Source organism: Thermobia domestica, chromosome 10 (genome assembly GCF_964235325.1).
Source record: "Thermobia domestica chromosome 10, izTheDome1.hap1.1, whole genome shotgun sequence".
Lineage (NCBI taxonomy): Eukaryota > Metazoa > Arthropoda > Insecta > Zygentoma > Lepismatidae > Thermobia > Thermobia domestica.
Genome location: NC_137463.1, coordinates 103336634 through 103358430, shown reverse-complemented (window position 1 = coordinate 103358430; position 21797 = coordinate 103336634). Strand labels below are relative to the sequence as shown.

The following is a 21797-nucleotide window of genomic DNA, read 5'->3' as shown; positions in this document are numbered from 1 at the left end:
TAAATATGGAAAAGTTCAAACAATTACATTTGAAGATATTCATTATATTCCACTTGCAAAATTGTGTTTTAACACTATTGAAATACTATTAAAAGATCATGCAGGGCGAAATTTGCCCATTTCGTTCTGGGACACTGACCGTAACACTACATTTTAAACGCTCTCCGGCATCTTCTAAATAATAATAATAATAATAATAAAATGAGAGCAAGACGTGTTACTTATCATCATGGGCGCGGAATACCATATTTTTCAGGACCTGTATATCAAAGGGGACATGGTATAGGTAGTTTCTTTAAAGGATTATTTCGTTTTGCTTTACCATTTCTTAAACAAGGTGCAAAAACTGTAGGACGTCAAGCATTACAAACCGGTATGCAAGTTGCGGGTGATGTATTAGAAAATCGCCCATTTAAAGAATCGGTTCGTGCACGTGTAAAAGAAGCTGGTAATAGTTTAAAGACAAAAGCAATTAATAAAGTTGGGCAGTTGCTAACTGGTAACGGCAAGAGACGGTCACGCAAGAGGAAAGCTCCTGCAATTGTAAAGTTTGGACCACGAACAAAACGTAAACATATACAGGACATCTTTTCATAATGGCGTTCCTAAATTCAAATAGTTTTGAATGTTGTACTAATGAATTTGATTTCTTTTCTATACCAATGACACAAACAGCTATTGAAGCAACTACAAATGCTGAATATCGTCCTATTTCCACATTAACCTCAGAAGGACCTATTGAATTTGTTATTCCGGGAGAAACAGGTGAATTTATTCATCCTGCATATCTATATCTTTATGTACGTTGTAAAATTACTAAAGCTGATGGTACAACATTAGCTAATGATGATGTTGTCGCACCCATAAATAATTTCTTACATTCTTTATTTAGTCAAATTGATATTTCGTTAAATGATAAATTAATTAGTTCTTCATCAGGATCTTATCCTTATCGTGCATACATTGAAACATTATTAAATTATTCTCATGATGCTTCTCAAACACATTTAGCATGTGCCATGTGGCATAAAGATACTGCAAAAAATTTTAATAAATTAGATAATACAAATGCTGGTTTTCAAAAACGTGCTAATAAGGTGAAAAATAGTAAATCTTTTGAAATGTATGGACGTCTTCATACTGATATTGTAAGTTTAGATCGTATGCTTCCTAACAAAGTAAGTTTGCGTGTAAAACTACATCGTAGTAAAGACAATTTTTGCTTAATGTCTGCTGAAAATACAAGTTATAAAGTTGCACTTGAGGAAATTATTCTTCATGTACGACGTATTGATGTAGCTGCAGATTTAGCTATGCAATTAAATACACGAATGGGTTCGGAAACAGCCAAGTTACCTCTGACGAGAGTGGAAACAAGATCTTATACTATACCTGCACAAGTAAAGTCTTACAGCATTGATAATCTTTTCCTGGGTAATGTTCCTAAAGGTCTGATTATAGGTTTCATCTCCAACACAGCCTTCAATGGGAAATCACATCTTAATCCCTTTGAATTTCGAAACTTTAACGTTAACAAACTGCAATTACAAGTCGGTTCAAAATCATTTCCTCCCAACCCCCTCACACCTGATTTTAATAATAATTTATACCTTCTAAGTTACTATACTTTGATTTCAGGTACTGGTATATATTATCAAAATTATTCACATACTGTTACTCTTGATGAGTATCCAAACGGATATGCTCTGTATGCATTTATTCTATCTCCAACAGGAACTTTAGATGATAACACGTGGGATGTAGTACGCGATTCCCCTGTAAATTTAAAATTATCATTTCCAGAAACTTTAACTGAACCTGTTACATGCATTGTGTACGCACAATTCGATTCTTTAGCACAAGTAGACAAAGACAGAAATATTTATACTGATAACACCTTCTAATTTATTTAGTTGAGTACAATGCGGGTTGTTGTTCACTTCTCGGCGTATCATGATAACGAAGATGATTTTATTATAAAAGAGCTAGCCATTGTAAATCCTGACGTTCCCTTTTTTCAAAATTGGGTTTTTAAACCACCATTTCCTTTAAATAAGTTATCTGAGCCAATCATAAGTACAAACAATTATCTAGGTGAGAATGTGTATGGCATTGCCTGGCACGAAGGGGATGTAGAATATTCACATCTTAAGGAAATACTTCAAACATATTGTTCAAATACTACAACCATATACACATACGGAATAAATAGAAAGTGTTTTCTTCAAGAAATTCTTGAAAGAGAAGTTACAAATTTGGAAGAAATAAACTGTCCAAAGTATACTGCATTAAGTTTTCACGTTCATCGGTGTGCACACAATAAGCATCGTTTCGGACAATATAGATGTACTGTTCATGAAGCATTACTGTATAGTGAATATGTGAAAGTGTATGATTATGTGTTGCATGTGAATAACAGTGATAATTACATACCTACTACAATTAAAAATAATCTTCATCATGTATAGTGATGAATTATTAAAAGTGTTACTAAGTGATAAAGTGACTGGTGCAAGTGTTACTGGAATTTACCCTATTGACAAACTTCCTGTAACGGTAAAACCTCCTGCAGCACTTGTGATTAATCTTGATACATCTGATTCTGCTGGTTCCCACTGGGTTGCAGTGTACATCAATAAGAAAAAAACATGGGTACTACTTTGATAGTCTTGCTATGGACATTCCCAAGGAAATAAAAAACTTTTTGTCGAAAAATACTAAAATGTACTTTACAAATATTCAACGATATCAACATGATAATTCTGTGTTATGTGGTTATTTTGTCTTATATTTTCTGCATCATATTATTCGCACTCAATCATTTGAAAAGTGTTTAAAATTGTTTAACAAGAAAATTTTGAAAAAGAATGATGATATTGTTTATAAACATGTAAACAAATTTTTAAAAAGAAAACAAATAATTTTTAAATTTTTTTATTTATTTTTTTTAATTTACATTTTTAATTTACAATATTTTTTTTAAAACTTACACCCATGCATTTTATTTACAATTCCTCATTACAATCTTGATAATGCATTAGTTAATGCTGTTGATCTTTCATATTTCCACCAATAATTCAACTGTTGTGCATTACGATATGCACATCCTGATTTCTTTACAATACTTGTGTGAAAAGAACAATATTCATTAAATGTATTTCCACATAATTCATTTAATGAAGGACAATGTTTTGTTTCTAAATCAATGACATTATCTAATGCAAATATTCTTTTAATCCAAAGAGATTTCTCTAAACCTTTACAATAAAAGGTTGAATTCTTTGCGCATAATTGATATACAAGGTTTCGTATGCATGATACAGTATACCCAGTTTTGCTAACCCATTTCAATCCATGCAAATTTAATGTTAACCAATCAATTTGTTTTTAACATCCTAGTGATAATAAATTATATTCTACTGGTGATTTTACCAAGCAATGGAAATTTACTGTATCATTGCATGCAGTTAAACAAAACTCACGAATAATAAATTCGTTATCAGACATTTTAAAACCTTGAATATCGATAATATACTGATTTACACATGGTGAAATTTCATTTGTATGAAAAATAAAAAACGGAATTATCTGTCCAACAAATTCTGTATTTTGTAAAAGATCACAAGTTTTATGCATAAAGCATAGAAATGAGATTTCACTATGTTCTTTTTCAAACACTTCAAAGAGTTCACTAAGAGTTTTGTCAAGAGATAAATACTTCACTGCAAATGATCCAGTATTATGAAAATGTCTACATTTATGAGGAAGATGTAACTTGCATTCCACGCATTCCATTGGATTATTGTTGTGTAAGTATACTTTTATAGTTTTTAATACACAGTTCACATTAATGTTTTCACCAGTACATAACACACATGAAACACTAGCACTATTCGAATACATTTTTCAATCTGAAATATTCGCTTTCCGTTTGTCTTTTCTTATGAAGATCTCTAGTAATTCTGGTAAATAGTCTGTATCACTTAATAATTCCACATAGGCATCATAAAATTTTTCTCTTGTTAATAGTCCGATAATATGCGTGTTTGCGTACAAATAAAACACATCATCTTCAACACTAGGACTTGCTATAATACTCCAAGCACGGATTTCCAATAATTCTGGACGCATAGTCATACAATCATGATCAAACTCATGATTAGATCCTGTTGTACATCCCTCACATATTAGTGTTTCATTAAAATTCCATTTTTCAATAGCCTTCTTTATACATTCGCGATCCACTTTTTCACTATTACAACAACAATCTAAAGCCCAAAATCGTGATGTTCTTGATAATGCAATTGGAGATGATGGCGGTGTTGGTGAAACTGTTAGCGCTGGTGAATCTATTGCATCAAAATCAAATTCTTCATCTGACGGTGATTCGTATATTTCTGTTTCAGCATCAGATATTGCTTCAATATTGCTATTGCAAAGATCCTTCTTCTCATACGACTGCATGATGTATCTTTATATATTTTGTCTCTTATAACCTGTATTTAAAGTATTTTCATAACCGCAAGGTAATCACGTGTTCGGCATTCCCAACATTAAAGTTATTTTTATTAGTTTGTCCCCAATTTGTGATGTTTATCTCCCACGTCCGCAATCTTTTTTTTGTTCACCTACCGCGGCGCCAATGTTATTTCTATTAGTCTGGCGGTATTCTGTGATATTTACCAAACGTGTCAACGGTCTTCCTTTGTATTTGAATTCAAGTTTTTAGCAACGCCCTTCAAGCACACATCATCACTCCTACCCAACCGGTTTTCCAAAAGCGCGCGAAAAGTTCAGTTCATGTGTTAAGTTCACCAGCAAAAGACGTACGGAAACCACGCTCTGTATATGTACCAGCATAGTGTATCGCACCGTACACTAGCTTTTACCACGTTCACCGAGGATGCTCACACAGTGTTCGAGTAATAATTACGATGCGACAAATTAAAAAAGTCCCGCATGAATAAATATTTCCCTCCCATCATACAGTGTTGACCAATGGTGTTAAGGGTCCTGGGTTCGATCCCAGTACGTATCACAAACTTTTACACACTGTAAGTGTTCTCAGCTTCTTATAGAAGTGAACCGTTAAATATATTAGGAGAATATCTTTTATTCTCTCACATATTGTTCGAACATCTTATTTGCTCCGACTAATTTATTAGGAGAATATAAAAACAAAAACAGGCATAATGGTGGGACTCAAATATTTCATTTTTCCAAATTATATATATATATTTCTCAATGTAAGTTTCTATTAGTCAAATCCATTTGTATAATATGAGATTCGAACTGGGGCTTCATCTCATTGTCATAACGTTTCATCATATCAACAGATTTAATTCAAATCGAACCAACTCAAATTTCCATTATTATTTTTAAAAATATCCAGTATAGAGTCTGTACACACACGTATACAGAATCGAAAAAGAGGACACGACCTTTACAACAATACAGACATGTCATCACAACTAAAAAAAGAAACATAACAACTTTCCAAACACACGTAAGCATGTCATCAACCCCTAATGACCTACCAAAACCTCTGACAACGGCCTAATGACCTAACAGTACAACTAGTAACATCCATTAAGGCGGTATCGTTTGATGTGTAGGACTTTGTCTGCAGCTACTAGAAATGAATGATTTACATATATAAGTTTAGAATTGGACAAAATGATTGGACAGCATCCGTATTATGATGAAAATTGCGACTTTGTGAAACAGAAGAAGGAAAGGTTCCGAACTGCGAGGATCACTTTAGGCAGTTGTTGAATTAAGATGGAGAATTCTTTTTAGAGCATCAGATGATTACGAAGGGAGAAAAAGATCTTAAGATCGGGAAGATTTATGAATTTTTTAAAAAAATATTTAGCTTCCGAGTGGGGTTTCCAACCACGAACCTTTTAGTTATCGATCCATGACTTTATCCACTCAGGCACGGAGAACTCTACGTAGCCGGTAACATAGTTTAAGACGAAATTATATTGAAATATGATATTTGTTATTATATGCTTTTCTTTAACTTGCGATGTTTCAACTTTGATATTAAATCCCACTACTTCAATGTAATTTTAATTTCTGTACGTCATATCATACTGAATGTTTGCACAACGACGACAGTCGAGTGGTAATAAAAATTCATTGTTACTGTAATATATATATATATATATATATATATATATATGAAGTTTGGTTCAGAAAGAAGTACTATAAACCGTACGATGCAACATGGACGCCTGGAAGAAATTCAAACGTATTTAGTATATGTGTAAATTACCATCTGAACAATTTATTGTGATGTGTAAGACACTGAAACCATCCCTATTAGGGGAAGCGATGACATGTAAAAAGGAATAGAATACGAAAGATATTGGTGTCGAATTCATAGTTTTCTTGTTCGAAGAGATGAATAGTGGCACTTCAGATGAGCACTCCTCACTTGTTTTTAGCTCTGCATAAGTGGAAAATGGCTTTATAAATATACTTTTCCTTTCAAGTGTGATTGTTTAAAAAAATTGTCCAACTTTAGTTTGTAATTATTTTCTACTTCTTAGTTGTAATTACATATATTTTCTATTTATATTTTATTCTGTTCTACATTTTTTATATACATGGTATGTCTTACACGTTTGAAGAAAAGCTTATATCGACTTAGAGTAGAAGGGACATACATATAATGTAGGTCCTGACGGTCCAGGACTCCCTGCCCCCCGATATCACTACTTCTCTGTAAATTTTACCTATTTTTAGAGATGATGTTATACATACTGTACATACATTTTAGTACAGTATGTCCTCATATTCAATTTGGACCCCTTAAGAAGCTTTCTATTCTTGAAATAAATTCCTGCTTATGCCCCTGCAAAGCAGTGACGATTTTAGCTACTGATCAGGGAATAATACATCGACAATTCCCCAGAAATCATATCTCTGATAGGTCCGGACATGACACCAGTATCTGTGCATTACCACTTTTCACTCTCAGTGTATTCAAACTCATGCCAAAGGAACTGTTCGGAAATCTTTATTGGTTCTTCCCTCTGACTCTCATACCAATGGGTCCGACCTTGGACTTATACTACATCTGGAATGGCACTATTTATGTCAGTGATCCCGAAAACTATGAATTCGACACTAATATCATTCGTATTTGACTACTTTTACATGTCACCTTCCTCCCTTTTTGGGGATGGTTTCAGTGTCTAGCTCCTAACTATGCAGGAATTTCAACCAACTTAAGTATACCTATAAATTACCATCTGGAAAACAATGTGCATATGGTCTTTCTCGAAGAGGAATTCGTTGGCTACTTTTTCAATATGACGTACGGAAATTAATTACATTAAGGTAGTGGGATTTAATATCAAACTTGAAACATCGCAAGTTAAAGAAAAGCATATAATAACAAATATCGTATTACAATATAATTTCGTCTTAAACTAGCTGCGACTACATTTACTTAAAAATTGAGTTTCTCGATTGCACAGTACGAGCGTGGTTAGAAGAAAAAAATCAATAAGAATGGTTGGGATTCGAACCTAAGACCATCCAAGTAGGAATCCTTTACATTAAACATTCATGTAACAGATAACGACGCAAAGTATTTGGCACTATATTATCATATAGTTCTATCAAATATAACTTAATGAACACAATAAGAATAAATTTTACAGACTAAAAAAGTGTTTCTGAACAAGGGGAAGTTCATTATACAACCTATAACTAAGCTACAAGAGGTCTGCGTCTCATCTGACCGGCGCATCCACCGAGTCAACGTTTGGAATATCCCATTCTAGTCGGTAAAGGAAAAGTATGTGACAGGCTACATAGAGTTCTCCGTGGCTGAGTGGTTAGCCGGTGGGTGTAGCCGAGCGGTCTGAGGCGTTAGGCTGATGATCGTGAGATGAGGCCCATTTGAGGTTCGAGTCCCTCTGAAGAGCAAGGGTTGAATTTTAACTGTCCTCGATATTTCTGTGTTCATGTCCCTGTCGTGTGTAGTAGTTCTGAGAAGTGGTTAAAATAGAAAAAACTAGTCAGGAAGTTTGAAAAAAGTGGATAAAGTCATGAATCGATAACTAAAAGGTTCGTGGTTCAAAACCTGGCTCGGAAGCTAAAGATTTAAAAAAAAAATTAATTCTCCAGAAGAATAGGCCTATATAAGTAATCAAAATGTATGGGGATCTTATCGGTGACATCTGAAATAATGTTCAAAAATGTAATCCAAACCGTATGCTATTCACCACATAATAATCCATAAAGAAGCTGAGTGTAATTGAATTCCTATGTGAATGTAGTGTGTTCAGTCATGATACGTAACAATACAAGTCTGCGAAAGCTGTTTGACAGCTAAGGCATAGGAACAGTCGTTTTCCACTATCTTTGTTTTGTAAGCATACCCAATGTTGCTGAAGGACCTCCTCTCTATGGATACACTCAAACGCTACCCAGTGATGTGGCCAGCAGGTTTAAGTAGGAGGTTCCCGTCGTTTTTGAAGGGAGGCCAGCTACAACGTACAGAACCCCCCAAAAAGTGTTGCAGCTAGTGTTTTTGAGGCCTGAAAAACCGGAAAATTTTGGTTTCCTTCCAGGAAACTAAAAACAGTTGTTTAGCTTTTTTTATTATTATTATTATTATTATTATTATTATTATTATTATTATTATTATTATTATTATTATTATTATTATATTTTTTTATTTTTTGCTTTTTCTCCATAAATTATGTTCCAGGTAATTTTTATTATGTTTAACCAAGAACTACTGCCCCGAACCAAACATTATACCTTTGTGCAAAACTATTTCAATTTAAGCTCTTGTACACAGAGCCTATCTATAAACGAAACCAAGAAAGTCATATTCCTTCTTCATCCAGCACTTCGAACATCGATATGTCACCTGGGGCTAAGACTACCTGGAAGATCAAAAATACTCCCCATCAGCATCGAAGACCTTCTGCCTATGTTCAGGGATTCCATGGATTCCACCGCGGCAGAACTTTGTGGGCCGTGAAGCGAAGAATGTACCAAGTGCATTTTGCATTTCTACTAGGGATTTGAACTGAAGGTAATTGTCCAAGGAATGGAACAGATGATAATCGGACGGTGCAATGTCCGAGGAGTATGGCGGATGCAATAGTGTTTCCCATCCAAGGCGTAGAATGGTGTCCCGGGTCATCCTAGCCACGTGGGGCTTAGCAGTGTCCTTTATAATGGGAGTTTTGGGAGGTCGGAACACATTTTACTATTAATCCTAGTATGTTGCTGTTCAGGACGTCAGATATAAGGGTGCCGGGTTCGTTCATTATCTGTTTCTGTGACGGAAAGCCAGATATAATGGGAGGCGGATTCTATACTTGCTTGTTCCAGTTCAAGAAGACCAACTAATAATACTATCGGGATCCGAACCTTGGATCTTTTTAAAAATCTTCTTTATAACATCATTCAATTGCACAAATTAATGAATTATAGTGGCAAACTGGTAACAAAACAAATAACCTCACTCCCACGGTCCTGGGATTCGGGCGTTACACATACCAGAAGCATATGCCGTATGCCCACCGTCGCTGTTGCTTCAATCCAAAGGTATACGCCTTACTACCTGTAAAAGAATACAAGGTGGGACAGGTATGTGTGGTTAACACCAGACGAGTAGTGGGAGACGAAAGTAAACGTTTGCAGCTCACTGCTTAAAAAATACCTTACCTTGTGACATACTACTGTAGACTGCATACGTTTTAAAACTTTAGCATCCTTGATTCACTATGAAAGGAAATGTAAAATCACACTCTTTAATCTTATTGGATTTTACTCTCTACGAATTTTAAAAAGAAAAGAAATATTTCGTAAGACATTTATATTTTGATTTATCATCACTGACACTGAAATATTTACATGTAAACACCAACACAGAACACTTTTGACTTATCATCAGAATTTTTATTTTTCATGTAGTGGCCCAATTATTTACGGGACGATATCGTTAACGCGCACGCTAATCGCGATCGACAGTTACGATGCTAAAAATTCACTAGTACACTATTGAATAGTTGACTTCCATTACTGCATAGCGAGGAGTTTAATATCCCATTCCTTGACGTACAGTAGAGTTCTTCTATGAGTTCGTTACATTGGCGAAAGAAATACGTAAGAATAACTCTTATTATCACACATGTATGTTCTCTTCTTCCTGTCGGAACATCATTTATACACATCTCACTGTTCCCAGATGTCCTGATGTATTATGTATATGTGAGAACTTAATTACTATCCATCTTAGTTTTGAAATTTTAAAATCAAACTTATTTTGAGAGCGTATGTTGAATACATCCGATTTGCTCAGCAGATGTCAACGCTCTTTTCACTTCTTCGCGCGTCACATCGTTGCCAGTTAACAGCGCAAGAATACACTAGCAAACTAAAATATAGTTCGTAGAAAACATTAAATTTTTGCTTCTTTATTTCACAAATGATGTAGAATGAATAACCCATAGGTTAATTGAAATCACTATAAAGGCACTGATAATTTCAATAAATCATGAAATTAATTATTATTGATAGATTTTACATTATCACGTAAAATCTGTCATCATCACATGAGTTTTGCTGCGTGGGCGTTCAGCACAAGGGTAGCGAAAATATTTTACCTTGTTTGGACTGACGGGAGAAGCAGGGCTGTCTGGAAAAGTGAGGCACCTTTTGGGTGACAAATTCCTGAGCATTGTTCTCCTCCAAATGTTAGCTGGTTGCGTTTCGTTTCTAAGAATTGGAGTTGAGAAAATACGAGGATTGATTTAAAAGTTCATGCCAATCCATCTCGTTATACCTTTAACAGAAGGATCCCTTTGCGATTCAGAAGTGATGCCTCCAGTGTTTTGAGTTTTTCTGAACACGGCTAAACTGCTGACAGTACACAGTTGCATTAATGCTCTGAGCAGCTGGTAGCAGTTCCCGATGCACGACGCAGCGAGCAATCTACTATTCCTTCTTCTGGTGCAGTGCTGGTTTCGGCTGTTTTGAAACCGGTTCATGGGATGCTAACCACTAATGACGGCACCGTGGAGCTGTGTACAGGACCCACTTCTCATCACATATCAACACCCTGTCCATAAACGACTCCTTCCTCAGACGAGACAGCAAAGAAACAGGTGTCTGCTCGCATTGCCTTCTGGCCCGGAGTCAAATCATGTGGGACCCACTAATCCAACTTGTAATGTTTCCCAAGTTGATGGAGGTGCTGCCGAATGTTTTCTCCACTCACAAGTCACACTGAATTGTAGTCCCAGTTTCTTACATGTCTGCCCACTGCTCGTCTCAATTGCTGCTTGAAGATATTCATTTTGTATATGCGTTGGTCTTCTGGCATGTAGTGCGTCTTCAAGTGTTTCGTCACCGTCCTTAAACTTGTTAAATCACCGCTGCACTGTCCGTGTATTCACGACACCTTCACCAAAGGCCTGGCATATCTTCCGCCCCACTGCAGCTTAGTTTGACCCCAGTTTGAACTCGTACAGCATACATGCCCTTATGACGCTCTGTGGTGGTCCCATGTTCACTCTGTCCTTACACAAGTTGACAGTGTAACTGAACTGCTACAACCAAGTAGTATGTTAGATATATATCGACAACAACAACTGACTTTTGCCTCAACTCCATTCGCATTCAACTCACAGTATGAGGGCGAATTGAACACAGACCTCCACAAAAAGCAACAGAATATGATTTCCTTTAAAATTGCACTTAATTTCTTTATGATTTCCTGACAAAAATATTTATTCATTATTCGTGACTAAAAAACGTAATTATTTTATTAACAGCTATATCTCACTTCCTGTTTTACACCAAGTAGCATTAAAAAGAGCAAATGAAGTCCAAATTGAAAAACTGAATAAAAATGTTATTTTTCACCAAATTTTCCCTCTGATAAAAATGTTTTTTTTTAAACTCTAGTTACATATATATAATATACTTAGTAATTAGTTTAGTACCATTGTTTAATGGTAGTATTTATAGTACTTTGTTAAAACGTTTGACTTTAAACTGTCAAATATAAATCGCAGTAAATTGAGCAATCTGCTGTCACAGAAAGTATACCATATTATTTTCCGATCGGTATAAGGAAGAGGTACCATACTATTTTTCGCTCGGTATGGTAAAATAATATTTTTCCATACAATTTTACGGTAAATTATTAATTAGATCTTAACTTTAAAGCTGGTCATTTGGGTGGGGGGAAGGAAGTTAGTTGGGGGTCTGGCCCCGTTGCCCCCCCCCCCTTCGTGGCTACACCCCTGACGCTACCGCACGGGCCTGCCAGCTTTGTCCTACTCTTACGGTTAAGGAATTGCTGTTAGATACAATTCTTCCTTTTAGTGGTCACCTAGCTCATGTTGGTGGCATAATTTTGGATGTGGCGTGACAAAATTTTTTGGTTAAAATTCGTACTTTCTCGCTATATTTTTTTATTATTTGTTTGTTAGGTTAGGTTCGCAGAGATCGGCTTTCTCCCTAATTTAGGTTCGGTTAGGTCAGGTTAACTTAGTACTTAGCCTCTCTTAGTAATTACATTTCCGTAACATCAACTCATTTCCCCTGTAAACTTTGATATTACCTGATCCGCCCCCCCCCCAAAAAAAAAATCCAAAACCACCCCAGTTTGGTTGGCGTCTTTTGCACTGTCGTTTTTATGGCATATGTCCGCACGCTATATTTATACTTACAAGGGCTAAGTCTTCCTAAGTGAATCTGTGCTCACTCGTTCTATTTAAACAATCGGTAAGTCTTTACTTTAGCCACTTCGTTGATTTTTTCGATTCTTCGATTCAGTGACTTGTTCTTTCAGTTCCGCACAATTTTATCAAAATTAGTCAAACCTTCCCTAGCCTTAATCTAATCCGTTCCTAGTCCTGCCATGCTTATTGCTATCTTGCTCTACTCTACCCTCTCTACTACACTATACCATTTTAAAGCGGTACTACTTATTGATGCGCAGCTAGAGCATCGGAACCAAAAGAACATACCACTGAATCAAAGAATCGAAAAAAATGAATGAAATGGCTAAAGTAAAAACATTTCCAAAAATCTAATGTACTAGAGTCGATTTTATAATGAAAGAAACACATTAATATGTATCCCCATAATCTAGAATAGCATTAAAATCACTAATAGAACAAAAGCTTTATGGCATTAGGAGAGAATGGCATATTTTTGGAACTAGAGGGAGGGAGCGCAAAATATTTTGCTTAAAATTCGTGCTTTCTTGCTTTACTTTCTGTATTTTTTGATGGTTTAGGTTATTTTAGGTCAGTTTAGGTTAGTTTGGGTTAGATTAGGTTAGGATTATTGGATTTGGGGGCCAGAATTCTTTGGTTAAATTCGTACTTTCTTCATATATTTTCTGTGTTTTTGATGGTTTAGGCTAGCTTGAGTTATGTTATGTTATGTTAGTACTTAGTAATTACACTTACCTAACATCAACTTATTTCTCCTGTAAACATGGTGATTTTACCTGATTTTGGCTCCCCAGTTCAAAATTTATCCCTTATTTTGTTTAACATCCCACGCTTATACCCTTTAGGCTATAGGAAATGGATGATTAGTGAACGTAAATGATTATGAAATTAAATTTTGTGCGTTCCCACTTGGAATCGAACCTGAAACCACGTGCACCAAAGGCACATGTATTAACTACTAGAGAAATTTGAGGTTTCATGCTTCTAAAAATGCAGTCACAAAAATGAACTACGTACCTTAAGGTGTCTATCATTTGGCCTATCTAACTGCAAACTGGCAAAATCTTCCAATAAACCATCATCAAATGCGGGTGTTGAAAATATTTGAGAAAAAGAATATCGAGATCTGAAATAATCCATTTCGAAAAAGTTTCTCATTTGTTTCACGAAAACGGAAAATGGATAAAACATCAGATTTTTCCTTTGATACGTTTATCCAGTACTATATTAATTTACCTTTATCTACAATATTACAATTAATGTATCGAAAATTAGAGAAAAATGGGTCAAATAAGCCGGAAGTACCATATACTTCTGGAACCCAACACATAGTGAATCAACACTGGATTACGACTGGGATGTACTGTTTTCTGGAGAATCTATGATCTCAGCGTAACAGAACACATTGGAAAAAGCTCTTGGGTGGTGGAGATGACACTAAAACGTGAAAAACTGTTGGTGCAAACAGGGAATTGGCCGAAGAGCATGGAATTAAAAATTATGCTCTGAGAAAACAAATTTTGGTGCTATCTTATTGTATGGAAATAATGTTTTTAAAATTTACGGAAGAAATATCTAATATTATTTCAAAAGAGAAATATGTAACTAGTCAAAATATATGTAAGATCCCTAATAGTGTTTTTTTTTTTTTTTTTTTTTTTTTTTTAGCGTAACCCAGACTTACGCTTGTAAGCACGTAAAAGTCCATAAGGATGCCATGGTAAACTCAATTTAGATCTAAATGCAATATAAGTTATGATCTCTAACGATAAAAGTCTCCCAAAGGTGTGGGACACGTAAGGGATTGTGACGCAGTGTTTTTTCCATTGTTTTAGTCACGGACATACACACACCATCCCTGCCGCGCCTGCATCGTACGGACTTATTTCCGTGTTGGCAAGCGGGCCAACCTACTTCACTTCTACAATGACTCGGTTAGAATCAATTCTTGTCACTTAGCACAAGTTCATTAGTGTTTCTGTGCTGTCGTTTTTATGGCATGTCCCCATATACTGTATTTATACCAATAGAGGTTAAGTTAAGCTCTGCTTGTAAAATGAATCTGCATTCAGGGTACCTAGGACACCAAAGAATGCAAATTCACCCACAAGAAATAACTGACAAGGTATTAGGAGTGCATTTCCTGATGAAAGAAGTACGTGTTATATAAATTCATATCTGTTCCCGTAAAATAGGACAACACGGATATTTTAAAAATAAGCTGTATCGATTTGTGAAGAATATTTACTGCCTAAGTTATGTGAAATATGTTCACACACATAGTGCTACTCAGGGGCGGATCCAGGACGGACTTCTGGGGGGGCGGTGGGTTGTAATACTGCTACTTAGAGCTACTTTTAAGAGCGTGAAAAAATAAACTATATATTTTATTTATATATAAAATTTTCCTCTTCTGGGGGAGCGATCGCCCCGATCGCCCCCCCTGGTGCTACTTAATGCTTGTGATACTTAATGCGTAAATAAACGTTTGGTATTTGTAACTTGTATTTTTGTGTTACCTTTTGTTAGTGAGCTGGTTCTAAACTTTATTTACTGTTAATTTTCTTTAAGTATGAAGTAATTGTTGTTTACGTATTTTATATTTAGTGTTTTTAAAAATAATTGAAATTTAAAATCCTCAAAATTACGTAATATAAAATAAAATATTTTTTTTTAGAAATAAAATGAAGGAAAGTTTATTATCTAATTTAAAAGTGCATTTTATTTAAATACAAAAAGTGCAAATTTATTAAAATTCATGAAATAAATTTCTTGTGTACAGTAAAAGGCTATTAACATAATATATTAATATGTAAATGTTTTATTCCTGGCCGCAGAGTGGGACACCCTGGACCTAATTTTTCTAGGGGTTCAGTTCTTTGAATTAACGTGAAAACAATTTCATTTCAGTTTTTTATTTCATTTTATTTCGTCTTTATAATCACTAGTGGTGAGCAAATGCAAGACCAAGACCAAGACCGTTGTGGTCTTGGTCTTGCACATCCAGTCTTGCTCTTGGTCTTGCACCGGAACCCTTGGTCTTGGACTTGGTCTTGGTCTTGGTCTTGCATGCAAAATTCTTGCAAGTCTTGCATTAAGGAAATCTCAAGCTTTTCATAGGTAAATTTTACTCTCGGTACAATGCGCCAATAGTAACGGAAATACAATGTATGTTTCTAAATGTAATATAGTTTAACTTCGTGTAAGTATGATGATAGTGTACAAAATAGGTGATGACCATTTATTTTTTTAATGGGTGCCCACGCTTCACTACTTATAAGATATGCCTAAATCACAAGTTTCGTAATCTGTTTATATATATATATATATATATATATATATATATATATATATATATATATATATATATATATATATATATATATATATATATATATATATATATTTAACAGATCCAACACTTAGGGATGGGCACGAGTCGAGTCAAAGGTAATTTTCTTGAGTCGAGTTCCGAGTCGAGTCACTGTTTTTGAGGTCGAGCTTCGAGTCGAGTCGAGTTTGATATATGGCTCGCTCGTTCAGCTCGTTTAAGATCCTTTTGAAATCATGGTCTGATTAGACTGGAAAGCAAAACCCATGAGAAACATAAGCAGTAATGTGGAATAGTTTTAGTGTTGCTCACTACAGGGGACAATTCTGGCATCTCGTCTCGTCTCGATAACGAGAGGCAACATATTTTTACAACGAGACAGGCTTTAATTTCGTAAACACCAATATAAATGTATAATTACTGTAGTTCTTACCATCTAGGCTGAAACCTGCATGGTTGAATTTTCAAGCTGAGTTGAGTTAATTTTGAGTTTAACGTGCCTTTCAGCAGCGAGGCTATATGAGACGGAACCTACTGATTAACGTGGAATCCGAACCACATGACTTCCCGCCGAGGATCGAACCCGTCTCCTACGCCAAAGGCGTGTGAGCTAATCGCTTAGCCACGAAGGAGCTCTGGTTGAATTTTTTAGCCCAATTAGAAGAACAACCCGGATAGTGATGTCAATCGGCTCGGCTCGGTTCAAGTGAGTGAACAGCTCGAGCCGGCTCGGTTAGGATGAGCACTGGCTCGGTAGAAGCGAGTCAATCTGCTCGGTTCGACCCGGCTCAACTCAGCAGCCGATGGCTCGAGCCTGCTCTGTTGGGGTGAGTCATTAGCTCAGTTCGGTTCGGCTCAAGTGAGCCATCGGCTCGATCCGGCCAGCTCGATAGACGCGGTCTTTCTGAGCTCGGCTCTGTGGTGAACAAGCCGTGAGTCGACCCATTTAAACCAATTGCACCATTAGAGTAGGTAAGGTAGGCTCAGGTCATTTAACATGATCAAATGTTCGAGTTGGTTCGCTAGAGGTCAGATGTGGCTTTTATGGAAGTGACTGTATATCCGGCTCAATGGGTCTTCTTGTATATGGGGTCTAGTTTAAAGAAATCCTTGGTTCGGCTGTGAGGAAGAATATTATGAATCTAAGTTCTTGTACAGTCAGGTGTAAATTTCCAACGTGATAAATTTCCTGTATATCTATCTTGATGAATTAATGGATTGAAGCTGTGTTTAGTAGTTTCCATTGGTTTAGGTGGGTGGGAGCATGGGTCCTTTGCCCCTCCTTTGGGTATGACACTGGTACTCTAAATGGTCTCTTTCTGCGCACACAGAAAATTAAATAAAAAAATAATAAATTTGCTCCTACCGTTTGTTGGAACCGAGGCAAACTTGCTGAGAATAGACAAACTTGATGCAAGGTAATGCATTGCAATTTAAAAGTAACTTAACCAACATTGAACTCTCTCTAGACAAGACATTTCATGTTTCTGTCAAATTATCTTTTGATATCAATAAAATATTTTATTATTTTGCTTTTAATGTGCCCATATTATTCAAACTTACCCTATTTCTAGTCAAAAGATTGGCCTACCTTTTAATAAAATTAATTTCTGATAATTTATGAATCTTTGCGCTTACACTTTGAAGGCTGAGAGAACCTCAGCATGTCGCTAGTGCTCAAATTGATACTGATTAAACACTTTTACTGATATCTCCAACAGCAAAATCCAATAATAATTTTAAAAAAATGTGAGTTGAGTTGAGTTGATTTTAACGTCTCGTTCAGCGGCGAGACTATATGAGACGTGGATCTACTGATTAACGTGGAATCTGAACCACAGCAGCCTCCGCCAACATCGAACCCAGTTCTCCCACGCCAGAGGCGCGTATGCTAACTGCTTATAAAGAAAATGTTGCTTAATTGTCATTGGAATACCTTATCTATACTGAAAATATTAACAAATCAAGGCACACTCTAAGAATTTAACGACTAGAATTATAAAACAATTATTTTGCCTGTAGTGCTGTATGGGTGTGAAACATTGTCTCTTACGTTAATATATAAAAGCACATTAAAAGCTTTTGAGAAAACTTTTTAGATCAACTTTTGAGGGCTCGAGTCGGGTCGGCTGAGTGAGCTGTTGGCTCAGCTCACTTCTCTGTTCGGCTCGATAGTGAATGAGCTGTGAGCTGAGCCGCTCGAGCGTTAACAACCCTAAACCCGGGCCGAGCAGTTTTGAACATATTTATACCGCGACCTATGACTTTTAACAATTTTTGGCTCGAACCCGTATACTTGCTCGTTCGGAACTCAAACCATAACCCGCGGTGGCTCAGTGGTAGAGCGTTCACCTCTGGTGTTTGGGGTCCCGGGTTCAAACCCTGCTCCCGCCAAGTGAACTTTGTGGTGGACAAACACCGTGTGCGTGTGTATTCTCGGGGTTCTCCCGTTTCCTCCCACCTTCTTCATTCCACCATTTCATTCATCTCTCATCATCACCGTCCCCTTTAGCCTAACCGGCATAACCGTGGGACGTAAAACTCAAAAATTTCATTTCATTTCATTTTCAAACCATAACCATGTGAACGATTTCCTTGCCTCTTGAAGACTTCTAGACGAACGAGGTCGACAGTCAATCAATAAACAAATTGTATAATTTTTAGTATCCAGATATGTTTATACATATTGTTCCATTATTATTATTATTATTTGTATCATTGATAATAATGACATTATGTAACTAAAAAAGTAACATTATGTAACTATGTAACATGATACAAGTTTGTTATTTTCACGCTCTATCAGAATTTGAACCATGGATTAAGATATTTCTTTTCATATGTGTCGACTGTGGGACAATGTCCCAAACAAAGAGTGACATTGATACAATCGTGTTCTAGTTACGTTCTACCGAAAAGTGTACCAGATGTAATAGTAGAAAGTAAACGTTATTTTTCTATTTTTCGCACGTGGGACGGTGTCCCAGCAGTAGTGGGATATGTTGACATTTGCCCATTAGCTACATGTTGATATCAACACACACATTGGCCACATTTCAATATCGATCATGCGATCCCATTAGTGACATTCATTTAGTTTACCCAGTTTCTTTGTGAGTCCCCTTGCACAATTTCAACTTGGCCTCAGTTGTTGGATGCATCCTTATTGGTATGCAACCGTGCACACAATATTGCATCAGATTGATGGAATATTATTGGTGAATTGGCAATGGCTTTCATGTTCTTGATGCTATTCCTTACATTTCCGACTCTTTGAACTCATGTTTACTTAGTATGAGTGCATTTTTCTGGGCATTTCTCGTTACATGTTTCCACACATGTGAATCACCCTGCTTCATCTGTTGTGCTCTACCGACACTCCAGATGTCTTTCTAGAGCATTTGAGTACAAATTCGCTACACTTAATACTTAGAACGTCATTGTTGGCCAGCATTCGTACCTGGCGAGTATGTAACCACACACAACGGGCATGGAGGTGTCCGCCATTTTGTATTTGTTCCAGATATCGACTTAATACAAACGAATTATTGTTACCTGGTAGAAACCGTATCAATTCATATCCATTTAGACCAATTTTCATTTGGCAGATTATCCGGGACTCCCTACATTCCTTTGGGGAATCCCTTGCGCGTGCATGGTAGGATTGTGAAACATGCAAAATTCAATACAGCAGGTATGACTTCTTCAGTGAATATTTTACCCGCCCTCTTTACGTTCAATAGTTTCCGAACTATTGGCGTCTGAAAGTCATTTTCCCATGCTTTCGGCAGCTTGTAGATCCGAAACTATGTCCGATAGCCGAAAGTTCAAGAGAACTTTTTTCTTGTCTCAGTGGCAGGAATCACCTCCCAAGAGTTGTAACACTTGTTTTGCAACACCCGATATATATATATATATATATATATATATATATATATATATATATATATATATATATATATATATATATATATATATATATATATATATATATATACACTGTAAATTCTTTGTGGTTCGTATTTCATGTTGGCTTCGTGGCACAATGCGTAGTGTTTCGGTTTACAAGTAAGACGGTCGCTGGCTGGAATCACTTCTACTCCATTTCTATTTTCTAAAATATTATAATTTAATATATTTTTATAAATATTGCCAGTATGTGTTTGTCTGTAATTATGCCTTATTTCAAACGCACAGACATTTGAGAATAGAGGTAAAGGAGACATGAGATAACAGTTGTTCCCTTGTTTTATAATGCTTATTAAAACTCACCTTCATGTAAACAAATCAGGCATATAGGCAATTTAACATATTTTGGGTGGAATAATTTTTTGGTTGATTGGCGTTTCGCCGCGTCTCTGTCTCTAGTGGGCCACTGGTGGTATGATTTCCAAAACACAAGTGGTGTCACCGCGGATCGTCGCTGCGGAGCCACCAATATTCGGCGAGCTGTCGCTAGTTCCCCATCGGTGGTCCACCGACGCTTACAGCATGGGGTTGCTTCTGAAATTTAATTACGTAATATCACATAATATCACCTATCTCATATTAATGTTGAGTTGAGTTGATTTTGAGTTTAACGTCTCTTTCAGCAGTGAAGCTATATGAGACGTGGACCTAGTGATTAACGTGGAATCCAAACCATATGAGCTCCCGCAGGTCTCCCACGCCAAAGGCGCGTACTCTAACCGCTTAGCCACGAAGGAGCTCTCTCATATTAATGTGTCAGAATGATTAACGTTATATTTTCACTGAACATTGAGTGTCGCAAAGGGTGTAATATTGGATGCAAAATGTAATGGTTAACTTGTATATTTCCTTTACTTCTAATTCCAAACGAAAGTTTTGTGATTGAGACTTCTTATAAAAGTAGTAATTTTTACTGTTACGTGCTTCTTTGTAACAGTGAAAATTGATACAAAATAAATTTGCAGTATTCTAACTATAAGCTTCGACTTTGTTTTATTTCCATTAATTACATTGGAAATGTGTTTGATCGTTGAAAACCACCCCACGCCGTAAGCGTCAGTGAACCACGGATGGGCAAGTAGCGACATCTCGCCGAAAATTGGCGGCCCCGCAGCGACGGTCCGCAGTGGCCCCACATACGTTTTGAAAATTATACCATCAGCGTCAGAGAAGCAACGAAACGCCAATGAAATCTGCGTTCTCCAAAACTTTATCTTAAACTTCAACGAAGTCGTTAAATTTGAACTGGAAGGAATGCTTCGTTACTTCTGCTTGTCTATTCATTACTTCAGCTTCAGCACTGATATTACTTCCCTGTAATTGTTTGGAAGAATGTTCTACCAAGGAAAATGTAAAAATATATGCTATTACACACGTACTTGTTATTGTCTTTTTTCATTCTCTTTTTCTCTTACTTGTTCGTTCGTAGGATATGCACCAGAGTGACTTAGAAATCAAAGATCTATAATTTTTTAGTGTTCTCCATTTTTTTATTTTCAAAGCAGAAGGTTCTCTAATCAACCTAAATAAAGTGCAGGAGAGAAGAACAGAAGCTTGTGGAGCAAGCAAGAGCTCTGTTCTATTATACTTGATTCTAGGGTGCCGAAAAATCAGTTTTTTTTTTTCGTTCGTTTATGTATCTCTTCGTTGTTACTCACTCGATGAACACTGAGTTCAACAGGGTTGGATGAGAAGCAGACAAGCAACAAAGCGAAAGCGAAACAATACTGTCAATGGTCCTCTTAGTTTCTTTGACAGAATGTTGTCTC

The 21797-nt window shown here is 36.2% G+C and overlaps 1 protein-coding gene across 4 annotated transcripts in view; it reads right to left on the bottom strand.

Annotated features, from left to right (window-relative positions):
* LOC145662613 (uncharacterized) overlaps positions 1-14063 on the bottom strand; it is a 450934-nt gene extending 436871 nt beyond the window's left edge. For 3 of the 4 annotated variants that reach the window (XM_081728341.1, XM_081728342.1, XM_081728343.1), the window contains exon 1: positions 13746-14063. In XM_081728341.1, coding sequence (XP_081584467.1) covers positions 13746-13919 — 174 coding nt within the window. In that variant the 5' untranslated portion in view covers positions 13920-14063. The remainder of the gene's footprint in view (positions 1-13745) is intronic. The other variant, XM_081728345.1, reaches the window with a different exon arrangement.
* Between the last annotated feature and the right edge of the window lie 7734 nt (positions 14064-21797).